Raw genomic sequence first — 20,687 nt, 5'->3', positions numbered from 1 at the left:
TGATGTGGGAAGGTAGCACAGTACGGTGGTGAGGAAAAGTAGCGCAATAATGTGGTGTGGAAAGGTAACGCAGTAATGTGGTGTGGGGAGGTAGCGCAGTATCGTGGTATGGGAAGGTAGTGCAGTAATGTGGTGTGGGTAGGTAGGTGTAGTGCAGAAATGTAGTCTGGATAGGTAGTGCAGTGAAATAGTGTGGAGATGTAGTGTGGGGATGTAGCATAGTTATATACTGTAGTGCAGTGATGTAGTGTGAATAAGTATCATAGTGATATAGTGTGGGGATGTAGTGCAGTGCGGGGATGTAGTGTGGGAAAGTAGCACAGTAATGTAATGTGCGGATGTAGAACAGTGATGTAGTGTGGGTAGGTAGCATAGTGATGTAGTGTTGGGAGGTAGTACAGTGATATAGTATGTCACCACACCCCCTATCCACCCGGGAGAACTTCTCTATGGCGCTGATCACACAACCTGCAACGGCACATAATAGGCCCTTCCAAAATCTCAGCTCCAGGCCCATGTAGAGCCTTAATCTGGCACTGGATCCAGCAAACCCTCCTTGACATCCTTTGTTCCACATGTAATATGTATGGCCAACACCATTATGAGAAAGTATTAGCTAGGTGGAAACTATGCTTCATGACACTAGTTAAACTGAGGCTGCTCTCCACATTGACTTGACCCCATATGTTGTCCCCATAGAGGTACATTTTGGTAAATTTGGAGAAGTAGTGATAAACCCTGGAGAAAAAGGTAATCACTACATCATAAATAGGTCTCTTAAAAATCACATTACCAATGCGATCTGGGCTCAATGTTAGCACCCACGATCGCATTGCTCCAAAATGTGCAATGTGCTCTGAATGCTGCCAGGGCTACTGGACATGCACAATCCAGCTGACTACACATGTGCGCTAGCCATTGCGGAATAGGGTTCCAGGGGAACCTTTGGCTGGCTAAATCTGTAGTGTGTAGCGGCATACCGGTAACTGCAGGGAGTAATCTGAGTTAGCAAATATGGCGGCATCGCATTCCCCATAGAAACATATGGGGGTTACCCATATAAATTGGGTGTTTTTTGGGGAATACACCAAAAATATTTATTGATAAATGGGCCCCCTAATGTTGATACACACATACTTTTCAAGAAACCTTTGCCACAATATTATTTTTTAATAAAAGTAAAATACTGACACTGATTATGCTGAATTCTTCTTTATTTATTTTCTTGCCACTTAAATCAGTAAGGTGTTCTCCATGTTATCTGAGTAATTAAGTATTTCAGCTCTTCATAAGTTCAGTCTCAGTCTATGCCCAGTTGCAACACTCACAGCTAGGGTCAAAGACAAGGCCACTCTGGCAATACTGCTCATAGGTGATACCATTTAAGCAATGCCAGAAAGCATTCTTGTTATTAGCCACTGGGTAAAGGCCACTGGCTTTGCCGGCACAGAATCCACTGCCTCCTGAGCTACTACCAGAGCCGCTGCTGGAACCACCGCTTCCAGACCCACTTCCACTGGGCACAGTGGCTGGGGCAGCAGTAATTGGAGCAACAGGAGAAGCAGGAGGAGTGCATCCTACAAAAAAAGAGAAGAATGTAAGAATAAAGTCAGAAAATCAGCTTTTTATGTGTTTAATGATAATTACTTGATAAGTGTTTATGCAAACATTATACTCATATAATAATAACTCTCATGTTATCAATGAGACAAATGAATAATAAGATGAGTCTTTGATAATGTGTACAGGAGCAAGCATGCCAGCTTGTTGGTTTTGTAGCAAGGCACAACAACTTCAGGTGGCATGGTCAGTATGGTAAGGAGCAAAGAGTCTGAGGGGTGGCCACAGAGTGTAATGTGGGAGCCCAAAGTACAGCAGATCATATAGTTTCTGTGAGCAGAAAAAGAAAGTGATGGGGAATACAGAGTGATGGGGGAATACAGAGTGATGAGTTGTCTTAAGATTCCGAGAGACAATAAACGGTGTGGTCATATCATAGATGGGTTGAAGCCTAGAGTAGGTCAGCCTTACAGCATGTGGGACACATTTAGAGCTAGACACATACGGTATACACCTTTGTTGCACATAAGAAATGACGCATGCAAGAAAACCATACTTAAGTTTGCATGTAGAGTCAGACATAATTTGCGATTCAAACGACTCAAATATGGTAGAATGCAAAAACACAAAAACACAGATGTCCATTTATAACTGACAATGTATGTGTGATTGGGAATTATCTCCCAGACTCCGCTTGTGAGGTTTGTGTGTGATCTTTAATGGCTGCTCAGTGAGGCAACCTGAGGTTAGCATAGGTATCAGCTATTTGGCTATGGGGCTACAAGCAGGCTGCACTGGGGAGTGAGCAATCAAATTGAGGGGGAGATGTATCAAACAGTGGAGAGAGATAAAGTGCAGAAGTTTACCAGAGCAATCAATCAGCTTATAACTTTCATTTTATAGCCTGTGAATGATAGCTAGCAGCTGATTGGTTGCGTTGGGCAACTTCTCCACTCAATCTCTCTCCAAGGCTTGATACATTTCTACTGGTAGGGATACATCAAGCGTCTCATATACTATGTGATACAGACCACTGCTTATAGCATACATATCAATATGCAAGAATACTTGCCTACTGGCACAGCTCTTCCTATACAGTTCTGACTTCCGGGCTTATGAGCCAGGAGTCCTATTGCATATGCACGTCCATTGGCCTGCGCATATGTAGTCACTCAGAAAGCGCTGCAGAAAAAAAGCCCATAGGCTTCTATAGGCAACACCATCTATAGATGGCATTGCCTTTCCCTCAGAAGCTATGGAAAGTAACACTTTGTCCATATTTTTAAGATGGCAATCATTTACACGGCAAAACCAGGTTGATTTTGCCTTGTAAATGATTGACACTTTAAGAATACGGGTATACTCGCACAAAGTCCCACACAGTCTGCGGCTTGCAGGCTGTTACATTTTTCCCCATTTGTATGTATAAATACAATACATGATATAACTCACCAGAAGCCTGTACACCAAGAGTGCTCTTCAGTGTGGAGATCAGTGGATATTTGCCTTGGTTACAGAATGTACCAGTGAAATCATCCAGATCAAGAGCCCAAACCATAGCACCAGCAAAGTTATTCTGCATCAGCCACTGAGCCTAGAAGCAGGATGCAGGAAACCATATTAATTGCCACCGCTGTATTGTAAATACGCCTCTTGTTTTATATATCAAAAACTGCAAGTACCTTTGTCTGGAAGCTCTTCTGATTATCATATCCCAACCACTCATTTCCTTGGTAGGCATAGGGGACATCTTCAACAGAGGACCAAACATTAGTAGCGCCGTTCTTCAGGAAGGTACAGATCTGTATAAACGAATGGGAAATGTATCATAAGGAGTACACATTGTGTCATAGAAAACACAGTATGCTATTTACTTGCTCACATACTGTATACATCAAGTCATGTTTATCTGTAGGCTCTTGCTAGAAAGTGGTATGATTATCTTACTTCATAGTAAGCCCAGAATCCAGACTGCCTGGAGTAAGGTCCAGAAGGTCCAGCACCAGATGTAGGGGCACCAATGCCAGTGTTAGATGGATTGCTCAGGATGAAAGTGTGCCCATAGGTTGGGAAGCCAACAATGAGTTTTGAAGCTGGTGCACCATTGTTCAGCCAGTAGTTCATGACGTAATCCTAGAAAGCAGAAATATTGATGTAATATGCTATAAATTTACATTAACTGTTTTAACTTTAATGGTCAGTTTTATAAAGGCCAAAATGCTCTGTTGATAGCCATGTCACCATTTCATTGTTTGTTATTGATTACTTTTTGGTTATCATTTTACATGCATGACACATACATGCCCTGACTTCTCAACATTATTAACCAGATACTCACCACATTCAGGTAGGCGTTCATGCCAGTGGCAGAAGGGTTAGAATACAGAGGGCTGTTCTCTCCAGTGTATCCTTCCCATGAACCATGCAAGTCGTAAGTCATCACATGGAAGTAATCCAAAGCCCTAAATTATATAAAATTGATTGTTATAATATGATATTTGGGGCAAATTGCTACCCAAATTAATTTTTTCAATACATTAACCAGTTTCAGGCAAAATGTATATTTAAGTACAGTGACGGTGTGTTGCCCTGCAGATGCACCAATCATCCAGTACTTGAGAACAGAAGTGGTGTACTGGAAGTTGGTGCAAATATATGTGGTGATGATGTCATCAGCAGCAGTTCTATAGAGCCTCGTTTAATTGTCAGTTTGTATTTTGACAGATACTCGTCAGTACCAGCTGGTCTTCCTAGAGGGTGGAACTATGTATCACTGGTATTGTGGGTGGAAAACCGTTTTGCTATTCCCTAGACCAGTGGGTCCCAAACTTTTTTGAGTCACAGCGCCCTAGAGTATCAGAATTTTTTTCATGGCACCCCTAGGCCAAAGGTTTCTTATTAAGAAATTCAGAAAAAAATATAAAATTAAGTACATTGTGTTTATATGTCATCCTTAGGTTCAGTTATGTGATGAGGGACAGGATTCACTTTTGTTTATCCACATATTTCATGATGGGAAGCCGCAAGCACTGGTTTTGTCTATTACATTAACTGTAAATAATTTGAATTGGTCCTGAACCAGCAACCCAGGGCACCCCTGCAATTCCCCCGAGTCACCCAAGGGTGCCACAGCATACAGTTTGAGATTGACTGCCCGAGACTAACATTTGGGGAATGCTTCTTTTTATGACAGTATTTGTTACTGCATTGAAGCCAGCCTGCTAGCTTTCCTAAGATAGCCACCGTCACATGTACTGCAGATGCAGACCCCATGCCCTGCTCCATCTGGATGAGTGTGTGATGTACTGCACAGACGTGCAGCACAAACAGTATTCCTTCAGGGTGTGAGTAACACTGCTACCACCACTGTCTCCTGTGACATAAACCCTGTATCACCAATGTTACAACTGACAATGTTGTTGTACCTCTTACAGCTATTATACCTAATAAATGCACAAGTCTGGTTCTAGGTTCTAAACCAATAGGATATAGAATACATAATTACTGTGTGATATTCCCAAAGTATGCTCGCTGGCTTATTATTATATACAAAAATCTGTTGCAAACCTTACATAGTGTTACACTTTCCTCTTCAGTTATTATTATAACGTGTGAAGACCTGTCGATATTATCTGAAACTGCTTATTGAAGCCACATCTCTGTTTTGTTTATAAGAGCAAAATTGTCAGTTTTTTATGAGAGAATTAGGTGAAGAACATGTGTTTAAACTAATCCAAAATTCTTTTATTTAAAAAAAATAAATAATAATAATAATAATAATAATAATAATAATATTTTTATTTTATTTTGTAAAAAATAATTTTTTCAACCATGGGGAACTTGGTCTGCACCATCGGAACATCGGGAACATCTAAAACATTATGACCATTGTGACTTTCATTTTCACAGCCCGCGCAGCCACCAGGGGCACAGTGGGGGGTCATTTATATTTCCCCAGCAGCTGCTATTTTCTGCAGTCATTGGGTGGGAGGTCCTGCCATGCTGACTGATCAGCAGTGATCGGCAGTACAGCAAACACTGGGGCAGTGTGCAGGGAGGCAGAGGGACCGGAATGTTCCTCTGAGAGGGGCAGCAGCTGTGGAAAGTGTCTCTTCCCTGCAGCTGCACATGCTGCCTATTTGACTGCTTGCATTGTGTGCGACCAGATCAGAGAAAGCACTTGCTGGTGTGGTCGCATCTGATGCAACCATGCCAGGTAAGTGGTTAAGGCAGTAAACAGTGGATATGGGTGTGGTTTCATTTTATTTAATTTTATATTGAATACACCACTTACTGTACATATTTATTAACAACACTGTGAAAAAAAACTATACTTCATCATGTAAATGATACTTCATTATATTATTATACTGAGTATTAGGGGCATAGTTACTGTAGTGCGGGTTTACAAAAGTAGAGATGTTGCCTATAGCAGATTCTAGCTAGTATCTTCTTTAGCTAGTATCTTCTAGAAGGTGCTTGATATATGATACGTAGAATCTGATTGGCAACATCTCCACTCTATAAACCCGCACTTTAGTAAATATACCCCATAGCTTGAAATACTACTTGTGCATATATAACTAACACTGGCTGAAGCACTTATAAATACATTTATACACCTGACCTATAATACCTCAGTTTTAAGATGTATTTATAGGGATGTACATGTGAATCAACACGTAAGTATGCTTTCTGCACAGCATAACCTGTTTGTGAATATTCAGAAAGCAAAATACGTCAAACTCCAATTGAGGTTCATTATCAATAACAGTGCTTAATTAATCTTATGTTTGCTAGTACCCTGTCCGTTGCTGACAATGGCACCGAGATACATTGCCTAACTAAAGAAACTGTATTTACAGTGTGTTTCAAATTATCAGTTAAACAAAATTGACTCTCATCTGTGGCACTTTATTTACATACTTTACATTACTTATTATTTTATTTAAAAAAAACAATGTATACCATGAAAACCTGCTGAGCTTTGATTTCTGGTGGTTACATGTACAGTAGGGTGAATTTCATGCGGCTTTACTTACTGAGCGAGCTGTGGGATCTGGTATCCTGACTGAATGTTGGAGATACCGCCTGCTACGGCAGCAGTCACCATGAGTCTTGGTTTGTTGGTTTGAGAAGCTTCTGTCTCAAAGGCTGCTCTCATTTCCTGGAAATTATCCATTAATAATAAGGCCCTTCCAATTAGTAAAATTATCTTAGCAATTATCTCTAACTCGGCTATTGAGGATGAGCTTGGTTTACCTGAACCAAAGTGGTGAAGAGTGCTTTGTCCTGAGGGGGGCTTCCTCTGGAGCCAGGATATTCCCAATCAAAGTCAAGCCCATCAAACCCATACTGACGCAGAAATGTGATCACTGATGAGATGAAAGTTTGGCGATTCTGAGCAGTGGCGACCATGGCAGTGAAACTGTAGAAACATGAGGGGGTGTAAAGTCACTTGAATCCACATCAATATGTGCAAATTCAGCCACCAATTATTTACACACTTACGGGGCAGTTCCAAAGTTCCAACCTCCAATGGCAAGCAGAGTTTTCAAGTTACCATTCCTGAAATTAAAATTATCATTAAATTAAATTCAGAACATTAATTCAAAACAATATTTTCTGTTTTAAATGACACTTAATCTCATTACTGAACAATGTTTTCTGACCTGAGCCCTTGCTGACAGTAGTCATACTGAAAAAATCTGCTTTTATGGGTATTGCTTTTTCATCCTGCATTTTCAACAATAGTAACAACCAGGACTGAGTGAATAGCTAGCAGTAATTTATCTGACATAAATAATCTGCTCAGACTAGTGGACTTTCAAACAGGTGCCCAGGTGGTCACTGTAGTCTTTATTGGAGATAACTGAAATACTGGGGCAGATATATTAAGCCTGGAGAAGGAATAAAGAAGGGATAAAGCAGTGATAAGTGCAAGGTGATAACACACTAGCCAATCAGCTCTTGTCATTTTTAAAATCCGTAATGATTGGCTGGTGCGTTATCAACTTGCACTTATCACTGCTTTATCACTTCTTTATCCCTTCTACAGGTTAATACATTTCCCCCACTGTGCTCTGCAATGTGGGCTTCTGTACCCATACCAATCGCTTTTTTATCACAGACTAATAGCTGTGGAGTGTGTCTTTTACTGTTTCTGGTACACAGGGGAGAATAATATTTTTAAGATATAATCATTAAATCTACAATATTATTTTTATCTGTGAGTGCAGGAAAGATCACTTCCATTAACACGCTGTGTTTGAGATAAATAGCTGGTACTAACCCAGTAATATAAAGTTGAGGGATATATGGGCCCCAAACTCTTCAATTTAATTTTAAAACAAAGATATTCCCTAAGTGCAGAACCAGAAAAGCAAAAAGATTGAACAATAGGGTAATGTGATCAAGTGAGTGATTAAAACTCTTAAGTGTCACTACAGCTCATAGAACATATTCCTCTATTCACAGATTATACTAATTAAATAGGTACTTTATTATAGAATAGTCTGTTTTATAAAGGAAAGATAACCAACAGTTATGACAGAGCTCATCTACTGTAAATACGGAAATATTGGGCATGCCACTAAGCCGCTAATCATTACTATTGTATGGTGATAAATTGCGACTCTGCCACTTACTGGTTCTTCAGATTTTGGAAGGAACCGTACAGGGTGACATCATTCCATTCAATTGTGGTGATCTGGTTGTTAGACATTCCGGCAAAGGCATAGACCAGGTGAGTACACAGGCATGGGTCAATGTTATCAGGCTTGAATTTTCCCAGTCCAGGCCTGTACTGGGCCCAGTTGGTGAAGTAACATGTCAGCTCATAGGCAGAGCCTGTGTGGAATAGGAACATACATTTATATGGAAACATACATTTATTAATAAAGTATGTCATTATATGTGAGGGCTTATTTATTATGTATCCTGTTTTTGTTTTTTACCAAGAAAATAATAAATTAATCTGCATTTCTTAGCTGCAATTTATAAGTTATATTGCTTTCTGTGACAAAAGGATTCACTTTCCCCATTGTGAAGTCTTTTGCCCCTAGCTTAATGCAAACTTCACCCCTAGACGCACTGGAGGAAGTTACTGCGCATGCCCACCATTGGGCACCTCATTCGCACTGTCCGGCTGACCAAAAGAGATAAGAAGTTCTCTCTCTGGCAGAACTATTGCTGGCATGGAAGACTGGCCAGACTGCAGTCCCACGAAGAGTACACTGGGGTCTGCAGTATAAGTGTTACCAACACAGGACATGTCTCTCATAGGCTATTTTTAAATCACCCTGATAACTAGATATTGCAGAATCTACCATTTCAGCATCTTAAATATTCCAGAAAGTCTTCCCAATAGCTCATATGCTTTGGCTTGTGAGAAATAAATAAACCATACTCTTTGCTTTCTGTGTTTGGGTGGGATTGTCTGTTATAAATTTTGTATGTATTATTATTATTATTCTTTATTGTAAGTATTTCAGCAACAATATTTTCTTAATATTTCTTAATATATTTTGCAACTTACCCAGCTGAGCATTCAGCAGCAGTGCCAGCCCTAGGAGACAGTAATAAGAGTTCAGTAAATGTCAATGCATATTGGTTTTTAGGGTTGTTATTAAAATGTCTAAAATGAGTCTATGGGTTAGAAAAAGGCCCCTATGTCTTGGCGCAAAATATCACCATTCACCCTTGCCCCCTCCCCACTTTCCCCAAACAAACAATATCCATCACACACAAACACTTATCACAATCTTGCTGGGTGTTCCTACCAACCTGCCCCCTGTATCTTATCTACTTGTAATATTTTGTATGCCCTTCACCCTGCCCTCTTATCTGAACCAGTCATGCACCTCACTCTTTATCTAGTGATATCATGCCAGTCCCGAACTGCTGTAGCAAATTGGGATCACAGCTGGGCAGCTATTCCTCCAACTCAGAGCTTTAGTTCTTTATATTGTTTTCTTTTTGTGCTCATTATTTGCAATTTTAATTTTCTGCTCTCTTAATTTAGGATTATACATTCTAATGCTATCATCTTCATGAATGTTTTTTTTAGCTATTTCGACACTCTTACTGGCATCCCTCCTATACTTCTTGTCTGTCCTTTACCTACGCTTGCTGTCTAACTTGCATTTTGTGTGCAGACAGGAAATTTTGCACAGCAGCAGAATGGGATTTGCTACTTGACATACTGTACCACTGATTGCCCTGTTTAAGGGCACCAATTTTGAAAACAAAGGGCTAGATTGGGCTCATACAGTATCTGGGAGTCTACAGTAAGATAGACAGGTAGATACCTATAATGATATTGGAAAGCTTTGTAGTCCAGGGAAATAAAAAAAAAAATAAGATTTTTAAAACCTAATGATTGGCATACATAAATAAAGAACATAGGACTGATTTCTAATACATAGCTACTGTGTTTCTGAAAAATATATTTGAATATGAGGCAAAAAAAAAAATCTAAATATTAAATAGTATTAGTGGGAGATTTACTAGGCAGCATTTTTTTGGGTGAAGTCAGTTTGTGAACCACCACACATCACGTAGTTTTCAGATCTGAACCACAGGATTTACTATCCTGCATGTTCGAGGCTGAATACTGAAAGAACAACTGATGGTTCGGTTTAGGCCAAACAACATGGTATAACCTGATGTGGTACATTTACTCCTTACATTGTGCAAAAGCCCAGCGCTACTAGCCATCATGCCTCTGCGCCTAACGATGTCCAGCCCAACGTTGAGTAGTACTGGGAACATTCTAGTGCCCTTTACCATTGGGTACAAGGGTAATTATCTTCTCAGTCCCCATTATTTAATAAATAAGTAGAATTGCCTCAGTTTGAAGTGGTAGTGCCCTTGTTCAATACAATCAATACTAATGCCCTTTTTTTTTCAATAAAATAAGCAGTAGTGCACCCACTAAAATAAGTATTAGTGCCCCAGTTAAATTAATAAGTAGCAATAAGTAACAATTTTTGTGGATGACCTAATAGATGATTATGCTCTCGTATATTTGATTTATTTTTATGTCAATAATAAGAATAAGAATAACTAAAAACATACAAAGGTATAAATATTGTGGTATATTGTTTAATAATGATATTATTGTGGTATATGTGTTTAATAATACTTGCTTCAATACTGAGAATCTTTAATATGGTTGCAGACCAAATTACACCTTACCATCCTTAGGAATTTATTCCCAGATGAGGAAGCATTCTTCCTTCTCCATTGCAACCAGTATAAGAAATCAGGTTCTGCTCCTTGTATACCAATTACTGCACACATGGAACATAACTCATATTGCTACAAACTACACAACACTATCATAACATGTCTATGCACTCACTTACCAGTGAGGAGGATAAGCTAGCATTCACTTACCGGTGAGGAGGATAAGCTAGCATTCACTTACCGGTGAGGAGGATAAGCTAGCATTCACTTACCGGTGAGGAGGAGAAGCTAGCATTCACTTACCGGTGAGGAGGAGAAGCTTTGCCATCTTTGCCTCTGTACTGACTCCAGTTGGTGATGCATGGCTTTTTATACTTCAAGCTCCTACGTACTATTCTCCTTATCACACAGAAAAATTACATCTTAAGTTTAATTAACAGTAAATATTTACAATGTGTATTTTACTTTGTGGTATTGATATGTAAAGCAAGCAATTAAAAATGTGATTTGCACTGTGATATATTGTTCTTGGAAAGCTCCACTGGATTCCATGCAATGGCAGCCAGATAGTAAGGTCAAACATGAGGCTACAATGCATGCTACTGTGCTCTATAGATGCTTCCAACCAATGAGTGTCATGTTTTAACTTTCTTAGCTCAGATAAACCATTGGACTCCATTGAACTATACGATAATATTGTACGAGTGACCTTCTGTACCGTTTAATTTTCTTTGATTAGAACCTGTTGGAGTAAATTTCAGACTTGCCAAAAAGATATACTGTAATGGAAATTAAATAGACACCTTGAGCCATTTAGATAAGTCACGGAGCTATGACCCGAGAAAATTACACTTTCATTTGGCATCACTTTCACTCTCAGAAGCAATGAAAATATAGGATTTGCTGAATGGCTGTTTTCAACAGAACTGTCCTGATTCTAATAAAAATTGAATATTTCAGGCACTTATTAGGTATATTTAGATTTTTCTAAAGTGAATATTAGTATATTTCTTATTATGTATTACATTTTCCTAAATAAAATATTAATATATCATACCTCCCAACATTCTTCCTCATGAAAGAGGGACACATGTGCGGCAAAGCCGCGCGTGCTCCCGAAAAGGGGGTGTGGCTTATGAAAGGGGTCATGGCTCGTGATTGTGGGTCCTCCCACGGAGCCACGCCCCCTTTTCGGGAGCGCGCGCGTCTTTCCCCGTTTTCATCAGTATGGGGGCATGCCCAGCGCTCCGTGAGCTGCTGGCATGCCCCCTCTCCTCCTGTCTTCACTGAATAGATGCTGTGCGCATGCGTACAGTGTCTATCCACGCTGCTTTGCTTAGCAGAGCAGCGAGTGCAGGAGCCGTCCAACTGCCCCCCCCCCCACTGTGACACTATGGCCTGCGGGTGGGACAGCGGGACGGTCCCACAAAAATGGGACTGTCCCACGAAAATCAGGACAGTTGGGAGGTATTATATATTAATTTATTTATAATTATTTATTATGTGCTTTAAGACGATCATATCAATTGTCACATAAGTACTGTATGTGGTGTTATAATTGCAGAAGTAAATAAGTTGTATCCAACTTCTCTACATATTCAGGCCCGGCTACATAAAGGATCAAGGTGGACAGCTATATCAGGCCCCGTGGTTCAGAAGGGCCCTGAGGCAGAGAGGCACAAAAAAGGGTGTCTGCTACACCTGCCCCTGCTCGCCAATTACATAAAAAAACACAATTAACTGGCTTCACCATCCATTTGCGCCCCTCACTCCCACCCCCGTTACTCTGTCACTTGATTCGGTCTGACATCGCACCGCATGAAGCCACACCAGCCCTTCCATGCTATTTCTGCTGCTGGTCGCCAAGGAGCATAGTGTTCCTGAGCCCAGCAGGATAATCACCTCCTACTGGGCACACCATGACAGCTGCAGACCCACTGCTGTGCCCTGGCTGTGGTGAGTTCTTCCTGGGTCTTGGTATCCTCAGTGCGTGTGTGTGTGTGTGTGTGTGTGTGTGTGTGTGTGTGTGTGTGTGTGTGTGTTTGTGTGTGTGTATACATACAGTTGTACTTGAAAGTTTGTGAACCCTTCAGAATTTTATATATTTTTGCTGAAATTTGGCCTAGAACTACCTCAGATTTTCACACAAGTACTAAAAGTAGATAAAGAGAGTCAAATCAAACCAATGAGACACACCTGCTCATTTTTTATTGAGGAAAATTATTCAATATCACATACAGTGGGGCAAAAAAGTATTTGGACAGCCACCGATTGTGCAAGTTGACCCACTTAAAAAGATGAGAGAGGTCTGTAATTTCCATCATAGGTACACTTCAACTGTGAGAGACAGAATCTGAAAAAAAAACCAGGAAATCACATTGTATGATTTTTAAACAATTTACTTGTATATTCTTGCGGAAAATAAATATTTGGACACCTACCAAGCAGCAAGATTTCTGGCTCTCACAGAACTGTTACTTCTTCTTTAAGAAGCTCTTCTATCCTCCACTAGTTACCTGTAATAATGGCACCTGTTTGAACTGGTTATCTGTATAAAAGACACCTGTCCACAACCTCAAACAGTCAGACTGCTACTTCTCCACCATGGCCAAGACCAGAGAGCTGTCTAAGGACACCAGGGACAAAATTGTAGAGCTGCACAAGGCTGGGATTAGCTACTCAACAATATGCAAGCAGCTTGGTGAGAAGAGATCAACTGTTGGCGCAATTATTAAAAAATGGAAGAAATACAAGATCACTGACAATCTCCCTCGACCTGGGGCTCCATGCAAGATCTCACCTCATGGGGTATCAATGATCTTGAGAACCGTGAGGAATCAGCCCAGAACTACATGGGGGGACCTTGTCAATGACCTCAAGAGAGCTGGGACCACAGTCACAAAGGTTACCATTAGTAATACACTATGTCATCACGGATTGAAATCCTGCAGCGCCCAAAAGGTCCCCCTGCTTAAGCCAGCACATGTCCAGGCCCGTCTAAAGTTTGCCAGTGACCATCTGGATGATCCAGGGGGGACTGGGAGAATGTAATGTGGTCAGATGAGAGCAAAATCAAACTTTTTGGTATAAACGCCACTCGTCGTGTTTGGAGGGAGAAGAATGATGAATGGCATCCCAAGAACACCATACCCACTGTGAAGCATGGGGGTGGAAACATCATGCTTTGGGGCTGCTTTTCTGCAAAGGGGACATGACAACTGATCCATATTAAGGAGAGAATGAATAGGGCTATGTATCATGAGATTTTTGGCAAAAACCTCCTTCCCTCAGTAAGAGCATTGAAGATGGAACGTGGCTGTGTCTTCCAGCATGACAATGACCCCAAACACACCACCCGGGCAACTAAGGGGTGGCTCCGTAAAAAGCATTTCAAGGTCCCGGAGTGGCCTAGCCAGCCTCCAGACCTCAACCCAATAGAAAATCTGTGGAGGGAGTTGAAAGTCCGTGTTGCCCGGCGACAGCCCCAAAACATGACTGATCTAGAGAAGATCTGCATGGAAGAGTGGGCCAAAATACTTGCTACAGTGTATGCAAACCTGGTATAGAGCTACAGGAAACGTTTGACCTCTGTAATTGCCAACCAAGGTTATATTACAAAGTATTGAGTTAAACTTTTTGATTGTCCAAATATTTATTTTTCGCAAGAATATACAAATAAATTGTTTAAAAATCATACAATATGATTTCCTGGTTTTTTTTTTCAGATTCTGTCTCTCGCAGTTGAAGTGTACCTATGATGGAAATTACAGACCTCTATCATCTTTTTAAGTCTGTCAACTTTCACAATCGGTGGCTGTCCAAATACTTTTTTGCCCCACTGTATCTGTGACTGGCAAAAGTATGTGAACATACATAGTATTTGAGCATTCAGTATCTGGTATGACCTCTTGTGCAGCAATAACTGCATGTAAATGTTTCTGGCAATTGTTGATTAGTCCTGAACATCGGTTTAGAGGAATTCCTCCCATGATCTGCTCACTTCAAGTCCTTCCACAACATTTCAACTGGATTAAGGTCAGGACTTTGACTTGGCTATTCCAAAACTTTAAATTGTATTCTTCTTTAACCCTTCTTTGGGAAAATGACTTGTGTACTTTGGGTCATTGTCTTGCTGCCTGACCCACATTCTCTTGAGATGCAGCTCATGGACAGATGTCCTGATATTTTCCTTTAGAATATTCTGGTATAATTCAGAATTCATTGTCATATCAATGATTGCAAGTCATCCTGTGCCAGATGCAGCAAAACAGACCCAAACCATGATGCCACCACCACCGTGTTTCATAAATGGTATAAGGTTTTTATGATGGAATGCAGTGTTCTCGCTTCTCATTTAAAGCAAAAAGCTCTATTTTGAACTCATCTGTCAACAAAACATTGTTCCAATAGCCTTCTGGCTTGTCCAGGTGATGTTTAGCAATGTTCTTTTTGGAGAGCAGCAGCTTTCTCCTTGCAATCCTGCTATGCACACTATTGTTGTTCAGTGTCCTCCTGATGGTGGGCTCATCAACATTAACATTAGCTAATGTCAGAAAGGCCTTTAGTTCCTTAGAGGTTACCTTGGGTTCCTTTGTGACCTTTCTCTTGGCGTGATCTTTGTTGGTCGACCACTCCTGGGGAGAGTAATCATGGTCTGGAATTTCCTCTATTTGTACACAATCTTTCTAACTGTTGATTGGTGGAGTCCAAACTCTTTAGAGATGGTTTTTGAAACCTTTTCCAGTCTGATGAGCATCCATAACTCTTATTCTGAGGTCCTCAGACTTTGATAGTTTCCCGTCTTTTAAAAAGACAGGTTGTCCACTCACACCTGATTGTCATTCCATAGATTAAAAAATATCTGACTCTAATTTAATCTTTAAAATATCTGCTAAATCCAAAGGTTCACATACTTTTGCTACTCACAGATATGTTATTATGGATAAAAATCCTCAATAAATAATGAGCATGTATAGTTTTTTTGTCTCATTAGTTTGATTTGGTTCTCTTTATCTACTTTTAGGACTTGTGTCAACTAGTTTTAGGTGAAATTTCAGCAGAAAATTCTGGAGGGTTCACAAACTTTCAAGCACCACTGTATGTGTATGTATCCTTTTTGCCTCTCACAACAGACATATATAGTGGCAGATGCTCAATTAGCTTAGTGATCTCACTCACTATTTCTAAGCAAGAAAAAAAAAACATTTTGTTTCCCCCAGCACACGGAATGTTACAAGTAAACAGATTTAAATCCTACAAAATAAAAGAATTCAGATATCTTGGTTACATATATTTGCGCAAGTATATGAATAAGCACCCAAGCCTTGTCAAGGCTTCTCTATATATTGGGGGGACCCTAGTGCTATATCCAGGTGCAGGGTGCGGCACCCGAAAAATCAACATAAGCCAGACAGCCCTGGGCAGCACACCAGTGAAAAAACTATAGTGTTAATTAATTAGTGTTAGGAAGCCGAAGCTATATACGGAAAGTGATACAAAAATAATGAGATGTAATTAAAATATTGAAGAAATAGTGTTAGTAAAGAAATTAGTAAGTGATAAGTTTTAATAGAATGTAATGGTATGCCACACTAGAGCTATCCAGGCCGGCCAATCCAGGGGCACCGCACCTCACATCTCCATTACCCCAATCTGGGTCTATGATTAACCAGCAAAGAGCCACATGATAATGGCTCCTTACTTTTATATATATATATATATATATATATATATATGTATATATATATATATATATATATATATATATATATATACTGTATATATATTCTAAGAGCTACCTACCTTGGAGCAACCCCATAGTATTCTATGTGGCATATCGGGACCTGCACCTCCTCCTAATGCAGGATCCTTTCTGCCTCTCCCAACAGACATATATAGTGGCAGATGCTCATAAATAATTTGAATTGGTCCTGGACCACCAACCCAGGGCACTCCTGCAAGTATCCTGAGGCACCACAGGGTGCCACGGCACACAATTTGAGAACCACTGTCCCAAAGGCTTATTGAAGTTGTCACAGTATTCCTGTATTATTTGTTATACTAATTTCAATTGAAGGATCGCTTACACATATATTCATCTAAACTTCTGTTATGTTAAAGCTATGTTCTTGCTGAAGTGAACTCAAGTATTTCTCTGGTATATTATTTGCAGTGTTCCATTTGCTGTACTTGTTATGTTTCTATTTGTTCCTATAAAATAAAAAACACCAGAAACAGGATTCCCAGTTACTGTGTCTATAACTAATTCAGTTGGTTAAGTCAAATTGCCTCTCTGGTTGAGCTTTGAGACCAAGAGGACAAACACGACCTAGGATTCATAGAATTTACAATGAATTTTCTCGCACCATTACAAGTGCTTGCTCAAGGCCTTTATCTTGTTAACCACCCACTGCTGTGACCGGTGTTTTCCTCAGGATGCCAGCATCTGTGACTGTGGTGGGATAAATGCATCATCGCCTGGAGAGTGATAAAACTGAGAGAGAGAAAGTACCAGCCAACCAGCTCCTAGCTGTCATTTTTCAAACACACACAGCCTGTAACATGACAGTTAGGAGCTGATTGTATGGCACTTTATCTCCGTTCACTTTATCTCTCTCCAAGTGATGACGCATCTAGCTGATATTCTGGTATTCAACCGCATCTTTAACCTGTTATCTGGTGTCTAATCGGCTTAGAGGAATTCCTCCCATGATCTGCTCACTTCAAGTCCTTCCACAACATTTCAACTGGATTAAGATCAGGACTTTGACTTGGCTATTCCAAAACTTTAAATTGTATTCTTCTTTAACCCTTCCTCAACACATGTGGAGGAAAACATACTGCTGCAGGTCAAGCTGCGAGTCAGACTAGGGGTCAACCTGTGGTTGAGGCTGCATTTCATGCTACAGTTCAGGGTGAGGCTCAAGCTGCAGGTTGGGCTGAGAATCAGGGTAAGGTGTCTGAGGATCAGACTGGGGGTCAGCCTGTGAATGGGTCAGGCTATTTGTGCTTAGCATTAGCATTACCAGAAGTGGCTCTGTGGGGCTCTGACAGATGACACCATCTGTCAATGACCCAGAATCTACAATCAGTCTTTCAATGTTACCCAGGTCAAATAACCTGGGTAGCATCTGTTTCCAATGCTGTGGCTGCGTTACCCAGATTCAACCCATGTTCAACCCTGCTCTCCTCCTGGGTTGTATTGTCGGGTCACTGGACCTGGGTTATATTTTTGGGATCCATTTCCACTGAAACCTGACCCAGGTAGGTGCAGCAATAACACGGGTTATTTGGGTGGTGGAAAAGGAGTATAATTAATCTATAAACCACAGTAAATATAATCATATAGTCATTAATTGAAAAATGCATAAAATAGTAAAAATAGAGGCAAAATAAAACCACATGCAGGTTGAGTATCCCATATCCAAATATTCCAAAATACGGAATTGTCAAAGTCGAAAAATATCATGATGCATGCCCCTTGTACTAACCCCTCATGCACATGCACGCTGCTCGTGCACTTGTTCCCCCGTGCGTGCACATCCCCGCAAGTTGTGTAGGATCGCTCTGGCGATCGTGCGCATGAGATGTGTATTTACGGTGGAGTTTGTGAGCGTGTAGCGTGCGACTCGATCGTAGCATATTTAACCCAAATAGTGCATTTTGTAGTTAATATTCCCTTAGACCATGTCAGCGAGTATGATTAGTTTAAACTGTTCCTGGACAGAGAGATTCCTCTTTGCATGATAGGAAGGGTCAGATAAAGGTTGAAAGGTGGTGTCTAGTATCCAGCTGTAGGGTATTTTAAGAGTAACATTCCGGTTTTAGTTAGGAAAGGATCGCTCGCTCCTGCGTATAGTTATGTACAGAAGTAGATTATGAACATTAACTGTATTTGCTGTAAATTACACATGCGGCGGGAATCCTGCGGATACCTCCCACCAGAGCAATTGGGGAAAGACACAGCCCACCTGTTCAAATCCACCTATGACCTTTGCTGTAATGTAGAGACACATCCCTGTGTCCAATGAACAATAAGATATAGGTACCATTGTATTGTGAATGTATGTTGTGTATATAAAGACCACTGTTGTCTGGCCAGCCTCATGTCTCTGAAGGCTTTCTACCTGATAGCTGAGGACTGGATTCCAGGTCGCGCATGCGAAAGACTCCACACGTATGTATATTCTCTGTAGCCATTGTTCGCCATTGTTCATGTTATTCTCTGTTATTATGTTAGATTTCTATGTTAGTTTGTAGTGTATGATTTGTACTGTTTTTCCCCTTTTACTCTGAATAATCCACGGCAGTGTTAGAGCTGCTGCGGTTATAACCAAACCCGGTGTTGTGTTTTCACTTTCCTGCAAAGGGCTCTCTTAGCGTCTCAATCGCTTAAACAGCATACACATTGTTAAGGTTTTTAAGCGTTACATCATTACAGTATTTGACTACTAAGGTTTAGAGTATAAGTATATTCTTACTGTGTTTTATTAACAAGGTGTAAAGGTTATCTACTGTGTGTGCGCCCGCTGTGTGTATTCCGTACACCCAGCGCAGCGTGTGTACGCCAAGTGCGTACCACGTGCGGGACTCTGTACGCAAATAGCGTACAAAGTGCGTAGCACGTGCACGTGGTCTAGCGGCCATAGCGGCTCCACGGTAATAGTGTATAGCTTTATGTTTAAAGATAATAATTGACATTATCAATTGAGGGCTCGTCCGGTTCTCCTCATATCCGCAGCCTAGCAGGACAAGGCAGACTTTTATCTATCAGCAAAGGGCGGGAAGGTAGTATCCCCTGTTAGCCGTTTTGTGGTCGGGGATACATCAGTGCTAATTAGATAAGCGTCTGCTCAGCTTGGCTTGAAGGGATGCTAGTGGGATCCGGAAGGTAAGAACGTAAAAGCTATTGTTTGGTTTTAAATCTGTGAAATTTCTGTTTGGTGCCAACTGCGCACGCAACACACGTAACGCACGCACACACCTGTATTTCATTTGTGTATTTTCGCATATCTACCCTCTTGTTTGCCATTAGCATTGATCACGTGCTGAGAAAATTGGTTGCTATTTTAGTTAAAAGTAAAGAGTAATACTTAAAGGAGTAATTGTAAAACACACACGCAGCCTGACCCAGTTATAGAGGTTTATACAGGAGATACTGTGTGGTGTTAGTAAGCGATTATAGTTAAATATCGTTTACATTTATAGAAACGTGTTATTTGTGTTACTGTGGGCGTATCCGGCTTTTGTACACGTGTCTCGGACAGCGTACGGGACTGCGTACGCAACGCAAAGGCCTACACACGTTTCGTGTTTACACTACGTGCGTACAGATATGCCCACTTAATACAAATCACACGTTAGCATTGTTTTAGTTTAGGCGATACGGTAGCCACGATAATAGCACAAATTTGTTCAGTTTCCAAAATTTTAGTTTAAAAGATCCTTCTCTTATTGCATCACCTCTGGGATTAGCCTGTTTCACCTGAATGAAAGTAATTTTCTGTACAGAAAAATCGAAGTGTATATGAGTGAGCAAGAGTGAGTGTGCAAACAATAAAGGTTTTGGACCCAAGGGAATTCGGGATCCGGGATCCCAAGGGGAGGACACCAGTGAAGTGAACACTTGGTGGCGTGAGATTGGCTTGCTCACGTTAACATTGGATAAGAGTACAAAGGAGCAAGGTAGCAAGTTTGCCACAGACCAGCAGGTCGGTGAAGCTCTGAATACTGCGGCCTGAGAGGTCAGCAGAGAGATATCGCAGCCCCGGGGGGTTGGCGAGATACCCATATAGGCCCATTTTGAGAACACGCTCCGGCTGAGGTTTCGCAGCCTAAACAATCGATTCCGCTGGTAGTTCGGTGGATAAGTAATAGTTACTTATAGGCAGTGCGACTGTACCGCACGTTACTGTGTGCATTAGTTAGTTCACCTTGAT

The 20,687-nt window shown here is 40.8% G+C and overlaps 1 protein-coding gene across 1 annotated transcript; it reads right to left on the bottom strand.

Moving 5' to 3' along the window:
• Positions 1–1,230: 1,230 nt before the first annotated feature.
• LOC135051110 (acidic mammalian chitinase-like) lies at positions 1,231–6,988 on the bottom strand. The gene is made up of 7 exons (XM_063957276.1): positions 6,823–6,988; positions 6,603–6,727; positions 3,899–4,022; positions 3,508–3,693; positions 3,243–3,362; positions 3,013–3,154; positions 1,231–1,577 (listed from the first exon to the last, which is right to left on the bottom strand). Exons 1-7 carry the CDS (start codon positions 6,976–6,978, stop codon positions 1,306–1,308), a joined length of 1,125 nt encoding a protein of 374 aa, XP_063813346.1. The 5' UTR covers positions 6,979–6,988; the 3' UTR covers positions 1,231–1,305.
• Positions 6,989–20,687: the final 13,699 nt, after the last annotated feature.

The sequence above is a fragment of the Pseudophryne corroboree genome, chromosome 2 (assembly GCF_028390025.1).
Source record: "Pseudophryne corroboree isolate aPseCor3 chromosome 2, aPseCor3.hap2, whole genome shotgun sequence".
NCBI classification, from domain to species: domain Eukaryota; kingdom Metazoa; phylum Chordata; class Amphibia; order Anura; family Myobatrachidae; genus Pseudophryne; species Pseudophryne corroboree.
The sequence above is the reverse complement of the archived record's forward strand: the minus strand, read 5'-3'. Positions and strand labels throughout refer to the sequence as shown.